The sequence below is a fragment of the Molothrus aeneus genome, chromosome 9, assembly GCF_037042795.1.
Source record: "Molothrus aeneus isolate 106 chromosome 9, BPBGC_Maene_1.0, whole genome shotgun sequence".
Taxonomy (NCBI): domain Eukaryota; kingdom Metazoa; phylum Chordata; class Aves; order Passeriformes; family Icteridae; genus Molothrus; species Molothrus aeneus.
The window spans coordinates 14,543,917-14,560,578 of record NC_089654.1 but is presented as its reverse complement, the minus strand read 5'-3'; the positions used below and the strand labels follow the sequence as shown (position 1 = coordinate 14,560,578).

The 16,662-nt window shown below is 41.6% G+C and overlaps 2 protein-coding genes across 5 annotated transcripts in view; one reads left to right on the top strand and one right to left on the bottom strand.

Annotated features, from left to right (window-relative positions):
- DNAI3 (dynein axonemal intermediate chain 3) overlaps positions 1–1,653 on the bottom strand; it is a 28,406-nt gene extending 26,753 nt beyond the window's left edge. Inside the window, exon 1 of the mRNA XM_066555700.1 lies at positions 1,547–1,653. The gene's annotated coding sequence lies outside the window, so the exon portion shown is untranslated. The remainder of the gene's footprint in view (positions 1–1,546) is intronic.
- A 192-nt stretch (positions 1,654–1,845) lies between these two features.
- Positions 1,846–16,585, top strand: MCOLN3 (mucolipin TRP cation channel 3). Of its 4 annotated transcripts, none has more exons than XM_066555712.1 (14): positions 1,859–2,084; positions 4,693–4,922; positions 6,671–6,838; positions 7,355–7,508; positions 7,992–8,076; positions 8,157–8,253; positions 8,856–8,955; positions 10,321–10,433; positions 10,511–10,660; positions 12,584–12,685; positions 12,797–12,919; positions 13,443–13,649; positions 14,014–14,143; positions 15,324–16,585. In XM_066555712.1, exons 2-14 carry the CDS (start codon positions 4,695–4,697, stop codon positions 15,341–15,343), a joined length of 1,677 nt encoding a protein of 558 aa, XP_066411809.1. In that variant the 5' UTR covers positions 1,859–2,084; positions 4,693–4,694; the 3' UTR covers positions 15,344–16,585. The 4 variants fall into 4 exon arrangements, with proteins under 4 accessions (XP_066411812.1, XP_066411809.1, XP_066411810.1 ...); XM_066555713.1 differs by having other exon boundaries at positions 4,658–4,922; XM_066555714.1 differs by lacking the exon at positions 1,859–2,084 and adding an exon at positions 2,802–2,888.
- The last annotated feature ends 77 nt before the right edge of the window (positions 16,586–16,662 follow it).

Genomic DNA, 16,662 nt, shown 5'->3' with positions numbered 1-16,662 from the left:
TTTCTGTTGGCAAACATTTAGGAACTTGTTAAAAATACCATTTTGAAAATTACTTTGTCTCTCCAGAAATTCACATGCAGTGTTGCCTTTAATTAAATTTGTTCTATTTTGCTCTACGCAAAGAGGAAATAAGACAAAATTATTAAAAATTATTAATAATCTTGTGCATATTTGAACTTACACAGCTTCACTGTATAAGTTGTAGGGAGTAAAGCTGAAGTTTTGGCAACTGCCAAATCATTTCAGCATATAAGAAATTCAATTTGAATGTAACTAGTTTCACGCTTACAACTTCTCATTAAATCAGGCTTCCTTGAACCTGATGTTGATTTTGGTATTTGATAGTAACCAGTAGGTGTAGTTACAGTACCTGGGATGGTAAGTACAATATGTGTAAAATTAGGTTAAGAATTAATAAGAAAGCCGTAAGAGAACAAAATGGAAAACTTCATTAGAATGTTGGCTAATACTGTGTTCTGATTGTCTCCTTTCTTTTACTCAAAGACAAATAGATTAAAATTGAAAAAGGTATAACAAGGATGACTGAATACATAGATTATATTTTGTACTGGGAATAAACAAGGATTATTTTTAGCCTGAAAATGGTATGATCGAAGTCAGCGAAATCACAAGAGACACAGAGAAAGTGACCAGGAGATGCTGATTCATGGTCCTAACACGAGATCGAGCTGGCATCACATGAGCTTACGGATGTGGAACAAACAACTGGGAACAAACAACAGGACTGCAGAAGTGTTTCATTGCACAATAAGTGTGTGAATTTGAAAATATACTGCCTTTAGACAGGAACGCTGCCAGAAGCCCACAATTTCACAATGTAACAGGGCAAACTGACACATGAAAAATTGAGGGCAACTAAAAATAATGACAATATATCTAGCTGTAGAAATTGAACCACAAAACCAGAAAAAAAAAAAAGGGAGCAAAATGTGGAAATATGACTTTACTATTATCTTACCCGGACAGAACTTCTGGTATGAGCCAGTACAGCTGGTTTAGGTCATTAAAATATTGTAACAATTTGGTTGGTACTTAAAGAGTTACTAAGTATAACATAGAAGCTGTCATAACATGGTCCTGCCAGGAACCAAACAGTAACATATGTTGCGCTGTCAGGACTTTTGAAACAGAAATGCTATATTGTAAAGATTTACATTAGATAAGACTTCTTTACGCAGAGGTAAGAAAAATAACCATCTCATCTATGAACTGTGAGCTGGGTGGCCGTACAAGATCCCGTGTGAGAGCGGCGCTGGGGTGCGGGTTCGCGGGGGTTTGCAGCAGCCCGGGGCCTGTGCGGGGCCGGGCAGCGCTCGCCGCCCCCGCTCCACTCAGGCAGCGGGGAAGGCACCGCCTGGGGCCCGCTGGCCGTGCCCCGGGAAGGGGCTGCTGGGCCGCACGGGGCAGTGGCGGGTTCCGCACCAGCGGCTGTGCCCTGCCGGCTGCTGCCCGGTGCTCGGGGGTCGGGCACCTTTCAGCGCTGCCACAGCGCGGCCGGGTCCCCTCCGTGCCCTTTGTCCCCTACCTGCGCGGGAACCCTGAACCCGGCCCGGCGCGTCCCCGGCAGCGCGCCGTTGTCATGGCGACGGTCCAGCCGTGATTGACGGCTGGGACAGGCAATCAGCGCCCTGCTCTGCAAGCCCGCCCCCGCCGCGGCAGCTTGAAGGGACGCGCCAGGCAAGAACTACTTGTCCCAGCATGCCGTGCGCGGGAGACCCACCGCCGGCGGGGCTCTGGGGCTCGGGGCATGATGGGGTCTGTAGGAGGCAGGCGGCGGCAGTCCCCTTGCAGCCAGGCCAGCCGCGCACCCCAGCCCAGGCGGCGCCTCGGTGTTTGCCGGACAGTGCTGCGGCCGTCTGCCGCTGGGACTGAGACGATTCGATGTGGTTTGTTAATATGACGATTTGTAATCTATATATTTTGTATTTTGGACGCATAAAAATAATTTAGTTTGCCTTGCTGCAATGTAAAACACAAGGAGCCCCGGAGTATCTTCTGCCCTGTGCGGAGCACCTGGTGCTGGTCCTTGGTGCCTCTCCGAAGTCCATTCACCCCTTCTTATGGTAAGCAGGAGGGTCCCTTCTGTCTTCCTTGTCAACCTGTACAGCCAGGAAGTTCCCTTTCTCAAAATGCCTGCTACTCACCTTGTTTTGGTCTTGGCCTTATTTTATCTTCTCCTTTTATACCAGTGGCACAAATTAGGCAGCTGAAGACTGTGCACAGTTATAACCCGAGGTTTATCCTCTTGTCAGGCAGCAATGCCAAAGGGATCATTTCCGCAGTGCAGTGGGACTGGCACAGACCCGAGGCAGGAGTCCATTCTCTTCGAAGTTCAGTTAATAACTTTAATAGCTTAATTGTGTAATGAGTGGAATGACTTCAGCATGTCCACTGTACCACTAGCTGCCCTTCATGACTACAGCGATTTTGGGGGCTTTTTAAATTTGTTTGGTTTTTTTTTTTTTTTTATGGGTGCAATGCAGCTATTTATGACAACATTACTTCCCCTTATGGAGAAGCCTAGGTCAGTAAATCTGGAGCCGGCATTCCCATCCTATGGGGAGTGTATTACAGTGTGGAGAACCGCCCGTCACGTGCGGCAGGAGGGAGATGTGCGGCGCAAGGTGTCAGAGGCCGCCGGTGCCGGTGTGCGCGGCACGGCCCGGCCCGGCACGGCACAGCCGAGCCTAGCCCGGCACGGCACAGCCCGGGGGCCGGCCGGGCTGGCGGAGGCCGCGGCTCTCCCGCCCAGCCAAGCGGAGCCGGGAGGCAGCGGGGGCGGCTGCGGGCACGGCGCTCCCCCGGCCGCCCCCGAGGCGGCGGCGGCCCCCGGAGGCCGGGGAGCGGCAGGAGCGGCGCCGGTGCAGGTGCGCGGGAGCCTTTAGCAGCGGGGAGAGCGGCGGGGGTGCGCCCTGGCCCAGGCTTCGCCTTTGGGCGCCGCGGTGAAGGGGCGCCCAGCCCTGAGGGGCAGCGGCTGCCGCGCTCCGGCCTGGCCGAGGGCGGCGATGCCGGCGCGGATGGGGATGGGGACGGCTCCCGCCCCGGCCCCGGTGCCATCCGCAAGGCTGCGGCAGCCCGCGGGGCTGGGAGCCGCCGGCAGCCGCTGGCAAGGGGAGAGCGGCCGGGGGAAGGGCCCGGCCCGGCCCGCAGTGACCGCCCCCGCCGTGACCGGCCCGGGCCGGGCTGTGGGGGGAGCACGGGGCTGCCCTGTGGGAACGGCGCCTCGAGCCCACCGTGGGGACCAGAAATGCCTTTGGGTTTGTTGGTGTTTGGTTTTTTGGTGGGTTTTTTGGGTTTTTTTTTGGTTTTTTTCTAGCACTGATATTGACAGGACTGTTGCAGGGGCAGAGTAGGGCTTAATTTTAAAAAAAATGCTGGATCAGCTGTCAGTAAGGTGAGTGGAAAGCACAACAGACTGTACTCTATCCTGAAGGACAATGGAAGTCTGATAAAACAGGAGCTGAACTTTTTTGGCCTCTGTATGGGCCTGTTCTTAGTGTTGCACTGCTGACTCCAAACTTTTCTTGTGTTCCTGACAGCTGGGGAAATTGAAGGTCTCGAATCATGTCTGAAACAGACTGTTGTTATTCTGTCCGCAGGGGCTGCTGGAGGAGACTGGATGTGACTGGACATTTGTAAAAATGTCTTTGACCAATCTTGATGATGATTTTTTGTTTGAGTTACATACAAAAGCATTCTTATGGGAATCAAAAATAAACTGTCTAATAAGGAACACATTTATTCACAGCCAAGGCTGTCTTCTCTGTTCTTAATGTCATCTGAAAAAAAATATTCCTGGCTAGTTCTTTAGTATTTTAAAAAGCATTTATAAAATGTTTGTGAGTCTTTATAAAGCATTTATAAAATGTTGAATTTAGTAACAGACCAAAATGTAAACATGCTGAATACTATGTAGAATAATATCTCTAAACATGTTTATAAGGTTCTCATCTAATCTTCTCATCTAATCATATTGAACTCAAATGTGAGCCTCTGGCTAATCATGATTCAATTACCTCTTGTTCTTTTTGTTTGGTTCATTATCACTGGTGGTTTGCATTGGGTCTTTTATGGCAAAAGAAAAAGACATAATCCTGCCAAATGACAAGTTAATGCTCTCAGGTGATTTATCTGAATTGCAATTTGTCATGCTCCATTACCCAGAGTAAACCATGCTAATAGTAATGTATAAGAAAACTGCTGCCTCTCTTGAAAATTCCATTTCTTCCAGGGACTGGACATAGGCTTGTAGGTGTGGGGGAAAATACTAGCTACAGCAGTAGATAATTTTTCCAGAAGAGTGAATGGTCATGAGAGGCTTTTGGTGCTCTTCTTGAGTCAGGATATCTTGCACATATGCTGTGTTGTCAAGTGAGAGAGGAAGAAGTTTTTAGGAAGTGATCCTGTAAGTCCAAATGGACAGAAATTCCACTACTAAATAAGTGTCCTGGCAGCCTAGCTGTAAATTTAAGAACTTGGCCATATTTTTTTTGGAGTTCTGCAGAGCATGTGCAATAATATGTGAAAGGTCTGAAATTCAGTGTAAAGTGTAAGTGCCTTTCACAGAAGATAAACACCTCTGGAGTCCAGGTTGTTAGTGCAGACTGATCTGCTGCTACTCTATTGATGCTTGCAGGTTTTTCAACGGACAAGGCCTACTTTTCTTTTCAGAAATGGAGAATCCTGAAGTGACTGTGAGCAGCTGCAGTGCACATGACGATGAAAACCTTTGCAGCTACAAACGACACTCATCAGTATCACAGGAGACACTTTTGGAAGACCAGCTTAGAAGGAAGTTAAAATTTTTCTTCATGAACCCGTGTGAGAAATTTTGGGCGCGGGGCAGAAAGCCTTGGAAACTTGGCATTCAGTTACTCAAAATAGTCATGGTTACAGTTCAGGTGAGTACCTATTGAAGCAGGGACTCACTTTATGGGAAGTCAGATGAATGCAGGTGACATGCAATTCATGGTGTGGTGCAGAGAAAGGAAAAGGATAGATTGCAAAATTATCTTATTTGCATATATGTGGCTAAGATCTCAGGTGGCCTAATTTTCTCATGAAACTACGGACTGAAAAAAATAGCCTTCCAGTACAGATGAAAGGAGCTATATTTAAGGGCTCAACTTGACCTTTTACTTTACTTTTTTTTCCTTTGCCATTTCCCTGCACAAAGGATGGCATCCCTATGCATCTGTTACCCCAATACCCACTTCACTGTTGTGTTTGAGGGAAGGAGAAGTTGTTTCTGTTTCAATATCACAGTGATAAGAACTGAAATTGGTGACTTTTTTCTTTTTTTGGTTTGCTTATTATTTGCATATGGCATACAAACTCTTGCATTGAAAAAAACCTCAGAAATTCTTCCTCTCACCAGGTCTTGCACCACAGATTTCATATAACACATTTATCTACTGCTCAAAACACAATTGTTTTTCTCAAAGTTCTGTGGTTAAGGCAGAAGAAAGTTTTCACAAAACCTTTCTAAGTCCTCAGATGATCCTTCAGAGTTGTCCACATAATTTCCCTTTATGGTTATGCCAGTGCTATGGCAATACACGTATAGAAAAAAATGTTTTCTTTCCATTTGCATGAATGATGGCACTGCAGAAAAGTTCTCCTGCTGTGCATCTGGCAGCGTGTTTGTGTCCCTTACTGATCAATTTTTAAATGTGTCATTGTTCTCTGATTGTCATCTCTCCCATTTTGCAACTAAAAGTAAAATTTGATGATGGAAGAATCCAGTAAGAAAGGAACTAATGCTGATTTCATATTTTCAGAGAAAATCTGCCTTGTGGTAATTCAGTCTGTGCAGTGTTGGTTTGCTGGTGTATGCCTGTGGGCTGAGCTTGCCTACAGAGCATTTCAGTATCTCTGTAACTGAGTTACCCTTATCAAAACCTGCATATCCAGTTTGCACCACGGCCATAAATCTGCAGACTACTGATTCAGGCTTATCTCTGATGAGTTTCTTCACAATACACCTGACACCAGATTTGAAACAACAGTCAAGCAATTGTGAGCTCCCAGAAACAATACATCATGTACTTCTAGAAACTTTTTCCAGTCTGGATAGTAGCTAACAGTTTTGTGCTCACTTTTCATGAACGGTTGCAATATATATTTTTAACCAGCTTCAGGTGTTACCCTGTTACAAGCACAGCTTTGGTGAGTTATTCTCAAAGCACTTTTCACTGAAACTTGATTGAGAGATGTTTGTTTTCCTGAGTTGTCCTCAATTTCCCTTTTGTGAACTGGAATAAGGACTTCAAAGTGGGGTTTTGTTAGGTCTGGTCCTGCCTTTTTGGCTGAGGAACAATGATATTCCCCCAGCACAAGTCAATTGAGCCAGGCCGAACTAAAAAGCATGTGTAACAGTATATAGGGAGCTCAAACCTGAGATGGTATCATTTTCTTTGTAAAAATTCAAGTCCTTGGCCAAGATGCTGTAAACATGTTAAAGACACATTGTGAAACCCACTATTTCCTTAAAGTCAAACTTTCATTTCAGCAGCTGTGGAGTGGAGCAGCCTGCATGTAATTGCTGTGCCTAGCAGTGAGGCAAAAGGCTGGCTGTTCATAGAACAGGTTCATATGTTAATCCAGAAGCCAACTCTGTCTTTGAACAGGAAATATATGTCTTTTTCAGCTGGTGGTTTTTGGATTGAGCAACCAAATGGTGGTTGCCTTCAAAGAAGAGAACACTGTTGCATTCAAGCATCTGTTCTTGAAAGGATATATGGACAGAATGGATGATACCTATGCTGTATACACACAAACAGATGTCTATGACCAGATATTCTTTGCAATAAATCAGGTAGGAATTGTTGCTGCAATATGTACAATATGTATGATCTTTGCATGGGTACCCCTTTTTGAATTGAACTTCTGTTTCAAAAACATCAACTCAATTAGGTTTTCTGTCATTGCTAGAGCACTATGGTATAGTAACATCCTTAAAGATAATCAGTGTACTGGTTCTACACTAAAAGCACTCCTTGGATTTTAGCCAGAATCCTTTGCAAGTAACAAATTAGGCTTTCTAGTAAAGATTGTAAGGAGAAAAACTTAATAAGCAAAAAGGTATTTAGATGCAAATCCTGTACTTAGTGTTTTTGTCAAATACCTTAAGATATTTGAGGACTCAGCTGTTGTGTGGTTTAGGTTTCACAGTTCTTTAAATGATGTTTTAAATAAAAGAGATGGGTTATGACCAATCCAAACACTTCTGCTTTGCTTTGTTTCATTGTTTTGTTTTGCTTTGTTTTGTTTTTTTCTCAGAGACTAACAGTTTTGTTGCTGTTTAAATTGGTTTGTTTGTTTTGGACTTTAGTACCTCCAGCTGCCCAACATCTCTGTTGGAAATCATGCTTATGAGAAGAGGGGAGCAGAAGAGACCCCCCTGGCTGTTTGTCAGCAGTTCTACAAGCGAGGAATCATCTGTCCTGGAAACGACACCTTTGATATAGACCCAGAGATCGTGACTGGTGATGAACCTGATCTATTTTATCAGTTCTTTGGGAGGATGGGACCTACATTTTTGATAAATTCTTTCAAAAACTTTACAGTATGGTATAGTCTTATCACATAATCTGTATTGAACTTACTACCAGCCAAAACTGGTAAGAAAAGTTCTGTTTAACTAACCCTCACCTCCAATGTCTAATGCCACAAAGAAGTAATTAGTAAAGTAAAGGTAATTGGCCCTTAGCACTGGTGACCATCTAATACAAGTGTTTGGGGCTAATTTTCAGGAGTGATCCCTGTGAATTCATGATGAGCAACTTGGCTGGTGTTGAAGGAAGCCAGTGTATTTGTCAGTTGGCTTCTCAGATGACTCCTCACTCCAGTGTGCTATCTTGTCTGGTGTAGCCAACAGCTCATAACAGCCTCGGGAGTGGGACAGGCAGATTACAGTTAAAGAGCCTGATAATCCATGAGATATTGTTGTGAGTCCTTATCCATTCCAGACTGCTTGTACATTGAGCCAACGACTTCACTAGACAACACCACGATGGGAAAGCACAATTTGAATTTCACTCTGGATTTCCCCAGGTGAGGAGGAAAGAGCACCTCCTGTGCTGGGGTTTTGGTGCATTGTCCCCGTGCAGGGCTAAGCTGAAGCTCTGTTGCAGGCTGGTGGCAGTGCAGCTCATGTTCAATCTGAAGGCAATCAACCTCCAGACCGTTCGTCACCACGAGCTCCCCGACTGCTACGATTTCACTCTGCGGGTATGTGGAAGCCTGCCACGTGTCCTTCTGTTCAAAACCAGAAAATTACTCACTGGTTTACTGCACATAGTCAGCACAGGCATTTTCTGAAGAGTGTTGAGTACCACTGGATCAGAGGGGCCTGGATTATTCTGTTATGGCTTAGTGTACCCTGTAAATAACCGGCAGTTGTCACTGTGGGAGGTTAAGCTTTGAGTGCTCCTGATGTGGTCCTGAAGTATTTGCTTGGCTTACAGCCACCTGTGCTCTAATCCAGCTGAAGTATAATGGAAGTGTAAATCTCTTCTCTTTAGAGATGCTTCTGGGAAAGATTGTTTTCAGATCACAGAGGAATGAAAATGCAGTTAAAAAAAATTCACCTAGTAACTAGTTGATCAAACAATTTGTGGCAAATACATGGTTCAGGAGATTTGTCTTTCATTTTGACTCCACTTATTTGAAGATACTTGAATTAGTTTAAGCTTAGAAATGTTTTGTCACTTCTCCCCTAGGAGAATTATTCTGCATCATTATGCAGGCTTAGCAATACAGTGGACTACATATGTAATTGTTTAACTTTATAAAGACATGCATCTTTTCTTTATTTATTGTTTTTAATACAGATTGTGTTTGATAATAAAGCACACAGTGGAAGAATTAAAATAAGTCTAGACAATGACATAGCAATCAGGGAATGTAAAGACTGGCATGTTTCTGGATCAAGTAAGTGACATAAATGTGTTCAAATTTTCATGCTGAAATTTTTTCCATTAGCACAATGTTTGTTAAACTTTTTCTTTATGGAAATGTGAGACACCATTGACATACAATCTCTAGTATGTGCAGTCTATATCTGATTTTCTAAGAATTTGTTGTTCTTCAACTCCTGATCTGAAAACCTGGGAATCCAGTCACACCATTACTTTCTGCAGCAGTTCTCAAGGCTTGCACCACTGATAATGTCAAACCAAACTTTGTCAATGCCTCACTGTGCATCCTTCTCTCTTTCGCTACGGAACACACTGCTCATTTCTTAAGGCAGAGTTGTGAAACGTTCTAGCACCAGGCAACAGGACACATGATAGTGGTGGAAAGTTGAAGCTGATTTACTCTTATTTCAGGACTTAGTACCAGGAAAGATAAGGAAGCATTGTTGGTAAATCTTGCTGGAGTGAAATGGCTAGAAACACTTCTTATTGTTGCTTAAATGCCATTTGTTGTGTATTTGGCTATAACTGAGGTACACAGGATAGTTAAATTTCTTATGCAGTCACTCACAAGAATGAGCCACCTTTGTTGGCAGGTATTTGGCGTGGTTAAAACATCATCTTTGTTCATTAGCAAAAATAATCTCTTTGGTAGTCCCAAGCCCCGGTGCCGAGCTGGCGGCTGCCGTGCCAGCAGTGCCCAGCGGGCGGCGCTGCCGGGCCCCGCGCTGGTGCCGCAAACACGGAGCCGCTCCCGGAGCCCCTCGCTGACCTCCTGAAATCTTTTAGCATTAAAAATCTAATCTTTCTGCTGTCTCACCTCTTTTCAGCTGTATGGTAGGTATAAAAACAAACAAACAAAAAGATTTGATGCAATGTTTAACATTAGATGATCAAGATTGTAAATTTTAGTAATGTAAGAGATGGAGAACTCGTGTCTAACTCAATAGTACAAGTTATCTGCACTGCCCTAGGACAGAAAAATTGATTATCAAATACTGATGTGAGAGAGAAGATACATATAATAATATTCCTAGGATTTAAAAAAAAAATATTTCTGAACCACTCTATGACTCCAAAGGCCATTCCAGTCCCTGTAAAATTATTAACTCTCACCCATAATCCTGCAGGGATGTAAGAAGCACTCACACTTTGGTATATTTTTGATGTGATATCCACCCTCCTAAATTTATTGAAGGGGTATCTGTTGTGCAGATGCACTTGTGTCTCTCATAAAATATGTCAGATGTACTTTTGTTGGAAAAAAGATTATAATTTTTCTTAATTTGGTTGTATAAATATAGTTAACATCAAAACTTGATTTTTACGTCAATCAACAAGAATAAAGGCACTATAAACATGCACATTTTTGTTCTTGCAGTACAGAAGAACACTCATTACATGATGATCTTCGATGCTTTTGTCATATTGACTTGTCTGACTTCATTGATCCTTTGCACACGATCAGTGATTAAAGGAATCTGGCTCCAAAGGGTGGGTACAGCTCCTTCTTTGGAAAGCCTTGTCTTGTGTAAGCCTGATTAACTGTTTTCTTTCCTCCTTTCTCCTAGGAATTTGTAAGCTTTTTCCTGTATTATTACAAGAAAGAAGTATCTTTCAGTGATCAAATGGAATTTGTCAATGGATGGTACATCCTGATTATAGTTAGTGATGTCCTAACTATTGTTGGATCAACTCTAAAGATGGAGATACAAGCTAAGGTAGGAAAACTGTTTCTGTCCAGCCTAGGTTTAAATCTCTCAGAGGACTTTAGGCTGGCTGTACTTGCTTCTGAGTGGCATGACATTTTAAAACTCTATCTTCTCCAGAATTGCAACTCATGCATGTTGTTCCTACTAGCAAGATTTAAAAACTCCAAATATCACTCCATATTATAGTGCTGAATTATCTTTGCTCCCTGTGACTCTGAGGAATAAAATGTAATTCATCTCTGAAAGTTTCACCGTTGACTTCCTCCCTTCCTCACTTATATTTGCTCATTTGATGAATTTCTTCAAATTTAGGATTTAACTTTTGGAACTCTGTTTGCAAGTGTTTAACATTCTCTCTCCTTAAATATCACTTTGCTGCTTTCCCAGCTTCTGTTTTCCAGCATGTATTTAACAGTCAGCCACAGTAGGGTCTGGGCTTTCACTTTCTAAAATAGACTTGATATGGACAAAATTCAAAACTTGTAAAACATTATTTTTTACAGAATTAGGAAAGAAAAATTATTATAATATGTTATCCTGAAGCACTCTGATATTCAGATAATACTGGTCTTCACAAAGTCTGTAGCAGACTTTGAAGTGTGACATTGCAACATAGTGAACTTTGGACACTCATGATGAGAGGATGGGTCTGAAATCCATCTGCTGACAGCTTGACTATCACAAACACCCTGTACAAATTGCCCTTCTCACCATAGGACCTATAAACTCACTGAGAGTAGAAAGAAGCTGTGAGGAAGCTGGCCAAGACAAGAGATAGCTCCATCCTACTTTGGGAAAAGCAAAAAAGAGAACAAGATTGGAATAATACCTTGCATTTGGGATTCCTGTATCTTATATTATGCATACATCTATTTATATATGCAAGAGTATTTTACTAAAACTCCTCTCTACAGGTACATTTTGGTCCATTTTTGCAAACTTTGTGGACCATAATGACAAGATCCTGTTCCATGTTACTGTATGAAAGTGGTTGAATCACAAGTTCACATTAATGTAGCCTAAATTTGTTTCTTGTTAAGTTCTAAATGAATTATGCCGATAGGAAAGATTAGCCAATATCCATTGCCAATATCTCTTATTTTTGTTTTATTCTTAGGAGAATAGAAACAGAAATGAATGAAAACTTCTTTTCAAATAAGCTGTCACGATCCATGTCAGAGTAGAGCTGCAGTTCAGGAACAGAGTGCATGCTAATTTGGATGAAAACAGGCCAGTATCTATAGGTGGAAAAACCAGAAAAATAGAATTCAGATAGAATTCATTAGAAGCTAATTAATCTTCTCCTTGATAGCTTTATATAGCTCATAGTTCCCAACTACATAACAAGATTCTTCCTGAGCAATGCTGACAAGTCATGCTAATTTTTACAAAGAGCTTTTCCTAACTAGCGGAAGAACTTTATTTGTTCTTTGTCATGTTCATACTGTCCATTGGGTTGCAGTGCAGAGATTCCTAAGATGTTCTGAGGAATCTGTCAATGCAGGTTCTAGAAGCAGTTGCTGCAAGTCTGGAAGCAGCATAAAAATGTTTACAGTGCCACTGCAGATCTTGGTGAGCTGGGTACAGAGGAGGTGTCTCTGCTTCTGCAGCACACCTGCACTCTTGGCCTTGCAAATAAAGCTCATCTTGTTAGAATCTGTTTTACAAACAGCCATGTGTAAAGGCATGAGCAACTCATTAAATGAGTTGCACTTCAAAGTGCCCCTGCTCTTTCATAGGACCTCTCTCTAATGTATATTGCCTCAAACTAATTTCTAATTGGAGAGAGTTTGCCAAAGGAAAAGTGTTTCTAAACAAATCTTTGTAATAATGAGAGTCATTATTTAGAATCTGTCAGTTGTTACAATAATTAATTTTTCCTTTTTTTTTTTTTTTTTTTTTTTTTTTGCTTCTTCTCTTGCCTTTTTTCAGAGTCTGACAAGTTATGATGTCTGCAGCATACTCTTAGGAATATCTACCATGCTTGTGTGGCTTGGAGTCATTCGCTACCTAGGTTTCTTTCAGAAGTATAATGTAAGGATCTCCTGGGATCTTCATATTGTTGGTATTTATTCTGTTTGTTGCTATAAGAGGACTGGTAGAAGTTTCTGGTTGAATTCTAACTGTTTGCATTGCTTTGTGCAGCTTCTCATCCTAACACTGCGAGCAGCATTACCCAATGTAATGAGGTTCTGCTGTTGTGCTGCTATGATCTACCTGGGCTATTGCTTCTGTGGATGGATTGTGCTGGGACCATACCATGTGAAGGTAATGTTCTGACGATGAGAAAAGATAGCTTGAATAACAGAATGAGAGATGACTCCTGCTGTTTTCTAGTTCTCCATGTCAAGGCTTCCCTTAATGTAAAAATAGTGCATCTTCAACATGATGCTGCTCTGTTTGAGGAGTCTGACTTCCATGACTCAATCAGACTTTCCTCAAGTTATGAAAGCTCCAAGTCAGAAGTGGAAGCTGCCGTGACTCCCAATCACATGCTGATATTTTAAGAAATAATTTCCATTTTGCAGAACACGAGTATCAGACTAAAACTTTGGAGACATTATGCTTATCCCTCTTATGAGAAAAATTTGCTTATCTGAATTGAATGTGCATGAATACAGGAGGTGCCAAACTGTTTGTTCCTCAGATGTTTTACTGTTTGCACCTTGTCATCCCCTGGGTGTAGGAAGAGATCTGAGGCAGCCAGTCATCTCAGTGTATGTTCCTCATGTTATGTACAGTCTTTGTGTCCAAATAAAGCAGTGACATGTCCTTGTCTTCCCTCCTCTAGTTTCGCACTCTGAACATGGTTTCTGAATGCCTTTTTTCATTGATCAATGGAGATGACATGTTTGCCACCTTTGCACAAATGCAGCAGAAAAGTTACTTGGTTTGGTTATTCAGTAGGATCTACCTCTACTCCTTCATCAGTCTGTTCATCTATATGGTGCTGAGTCTCTTCATTGCACTCATTACAGATACATATGAAACAGTCAAGGTAGGCAGAGACTCTTCATTTGGAATAACAGAGCAAAATTGGTGCTATCAAAACTGTCATCTCCCTCAATCTTTTAACTTGCAGTGCATGCCAATTTAAAGAATAAATATAATTACTACTTTTAAGGGTACAAATTGATGACAGGAGGGTTTTTAATTGCTCTCTACTTCATTTTTCTTAAAAAGTCTGTCTGTTTTTCTGCTCCAATGCAGCGAAATATCTACTAAAAAGCAGTATTTTCACATTAGGTCCTACAAATCTTCTAATTTCAGACTTGAGCAATGTCTCAAAAGTGGTCTGGGGAGAATTTGGGTTATTGTAGGTTTTAGCCTTTTTAAAGGTTTAATTAAGTATCAATTTTTAGCACTACCAGCAAGATGGCTTTCCAGAGACAGAACTGCAGAAATTTATATCACAGTGCAAAGACTCACCAAACTCTGGGAGATACAGGTTAGAGGAGGAAAGTTCTGCATCTCTCTTCTGTTGTTGTAATGGTATGTACCTATATTAAAATTATCTATTAAGGTAGATACAAAAACAACATGCTAAAAAATGTCCCTGGTACAATGTTTATGAAAAGTACTTAAATTTTGGGGGAAGTTGTATATGTGGGAAAAACCCACACAAAAATCCCAAACTATTTCTAATGAACAGAGAACTTCAGCAAAATGTCTACAGCCAACAATTTTCTTAGAAAATGTGAGGGAACTTCCAAATTAAGAAGCACGTAATGTGAAAAATTATACAGAAAGTAAGATAATATATACAGTAACTTAGGAACCCCATAAGTATAATGTGTAAGCATTAACATTTCCTGTAGTCACTGCAACAGGCAGGACTAAGAGAACTCCTTCAGTGTCCTCTTATCCACTTTTTAATCACACCTTGTGCAGGTAACAGGCCTGAAATCTGGGGAGAAAATCAGCTTGTCAAGGTTTTAAGACAGCATGCAGTTTAAGATACTACCACAGCACTTGGAAAACATTGCCTAACTTCCATTATGGAGGGAAAATGCTTCAGTTATTTTAAGTTGTGTTTCTTCAGGAATACTGATTGCAGGATACATGGTTTATATTTAACCTGCCTGGCAGCAAGTCTGAGTCTTCCTTGCTGAAGAGCCTTTTGGTGGGGGAGCTGAAAAATATTTGCCTCTTGATTAAAAAGATCAAAGGTGCAACTCCTTGGTATTGGGCTTTTCTGGTGGGCAGTGTTGTTGTATGCCTGATAGAACACATTTATGAGAGGGAGGAGATGGGGATATATTTTGGAGCAAGGAGATGACAGAGCCTGCTGTGAGCCAGCCCCTGTTCTGAGCGAGTGTTTTACTGGAGATAAAAGTGTGGGATGAAGCAGAGCAGGGCATCTTGCTCCTGGGTGAAGGGCATGGACACATTAATATTTCCTTTTCTGCACACACCTCTCAGTTTAACCAGACAAGAGAGCCAGGAGAAGATGGGTCAGGGTGGGGATGTAATAATCTTCCAACAGACTGTGCAGTGGGGATCAGGCATCGAGGAGAGCAGTCTCATATTCAGAATGTTTTCTGGTGGTTCATAGCAGTTTCTTGTCAATGGATGTCAAATTATTAATAGTTCAGTTGCATTTTTAAGGCTCCTTGTGAAACTATTATTTTGATGCATGTACCTGACAACTTCCTCCTCCTCTCTTGTACAGGTTGTAGTGGACATATTTAATGGATTGTGGGAGTATATCATGGAGGCTTTAAAGCAGCACACATTGCAAGAACTTGACAGTGGAGCTGGTGGAAAACCTTATTTCTGAAGACTTAATTTGCTTTTCTCAAGAAACAGTGTAAGCCTATGGAAGAAGTTTATGCTAAACTTACAGACTTTTGATTTGACACTCACTGATAGTTCAGGGGGTTTGGGGATGGTTTTTAGTAGTTTTATTCTATTTGATTCCTTAGCTAAATTATGCTAGAATGCAAAGGGCATAAAAACCTGTTTGCGTTCAGAGACTTGGCTAGATTATAAAAGTAGAATATAAATGTAGTAACTTCAACTCTAAGTAGAACTAGTGCCAGACAACTTCAGCTTTGAACACCAACCTAGCCCTCAGCACTGCAGGCATTATCTGTCTGTGGCTGACCTGTTACTGAAGGAATAAAAGCTCAGTAGAGCCCTCAGCATTTTTTGGTTTTTTGCATTCACAGTAAAAATAAATACTATGAAATTTGGTGTAATTTGTTTCTGGAGTCATTACACTGTGTTGATACACAAACCACTCAAATATAGCTGAAAGCACAAAATAAATATTTCTTTAAACACAAGTACCACTGGATGTAAGTGGCAATCTATTCTCAGAGAGGCTGGGATGTGCCAGGCTGAACTGAAGTTTCAGGGATGAGCTGAGTGGAGAAATGTTCTCATGTATCAAGCATTGGGCAGCACCAGTTACAGTCTTCAGCTTAACAGTGTTTGAATCTTACGTTTTTAAAGGGAAAATCAGACAAAAACACTTCAAATTTTTTTTAAAAATAGGTATTTTGAAAATCTTCCTCTGGCATACAAGTCTGTAAACCTGAAGTCTAAGCTGATTTAAAGACACAGGATATATGTTTCTGAGTCTAATCTCTCCACACTTTAGAAACTGGATGTTTCCTAGCAACCTAATAACCTGCTACTGTCAGTGGCTGGATGAAACATTAGCTTTTACCCAGTTTTGACAACTTTGTTTATATTCTTTGTTGATGGTGATACTATTTAATGGATGCCTTATTTTCTATAGTCTATTCACTCTGGGAGCAGAATAGAAAACTAAAGGGAAGCATATTTTAGAGAATTTGCATTTGTGAGCAGCATTGCTGTAGCTGTGTGTGACAATGTATAATGCTGTAGAGGACACCAAACATGTTCTGTCTGAATGCTTACACATTGTAAATGTGCTACAATAAACACTTACAGCCGCAGTAAGTATTGAGTGTGTCAGAATTCATCTTAAGAGTAAATATGTTGCCAGGTTAATATAGGAGCTTTGTTTTTTAATATGCAAT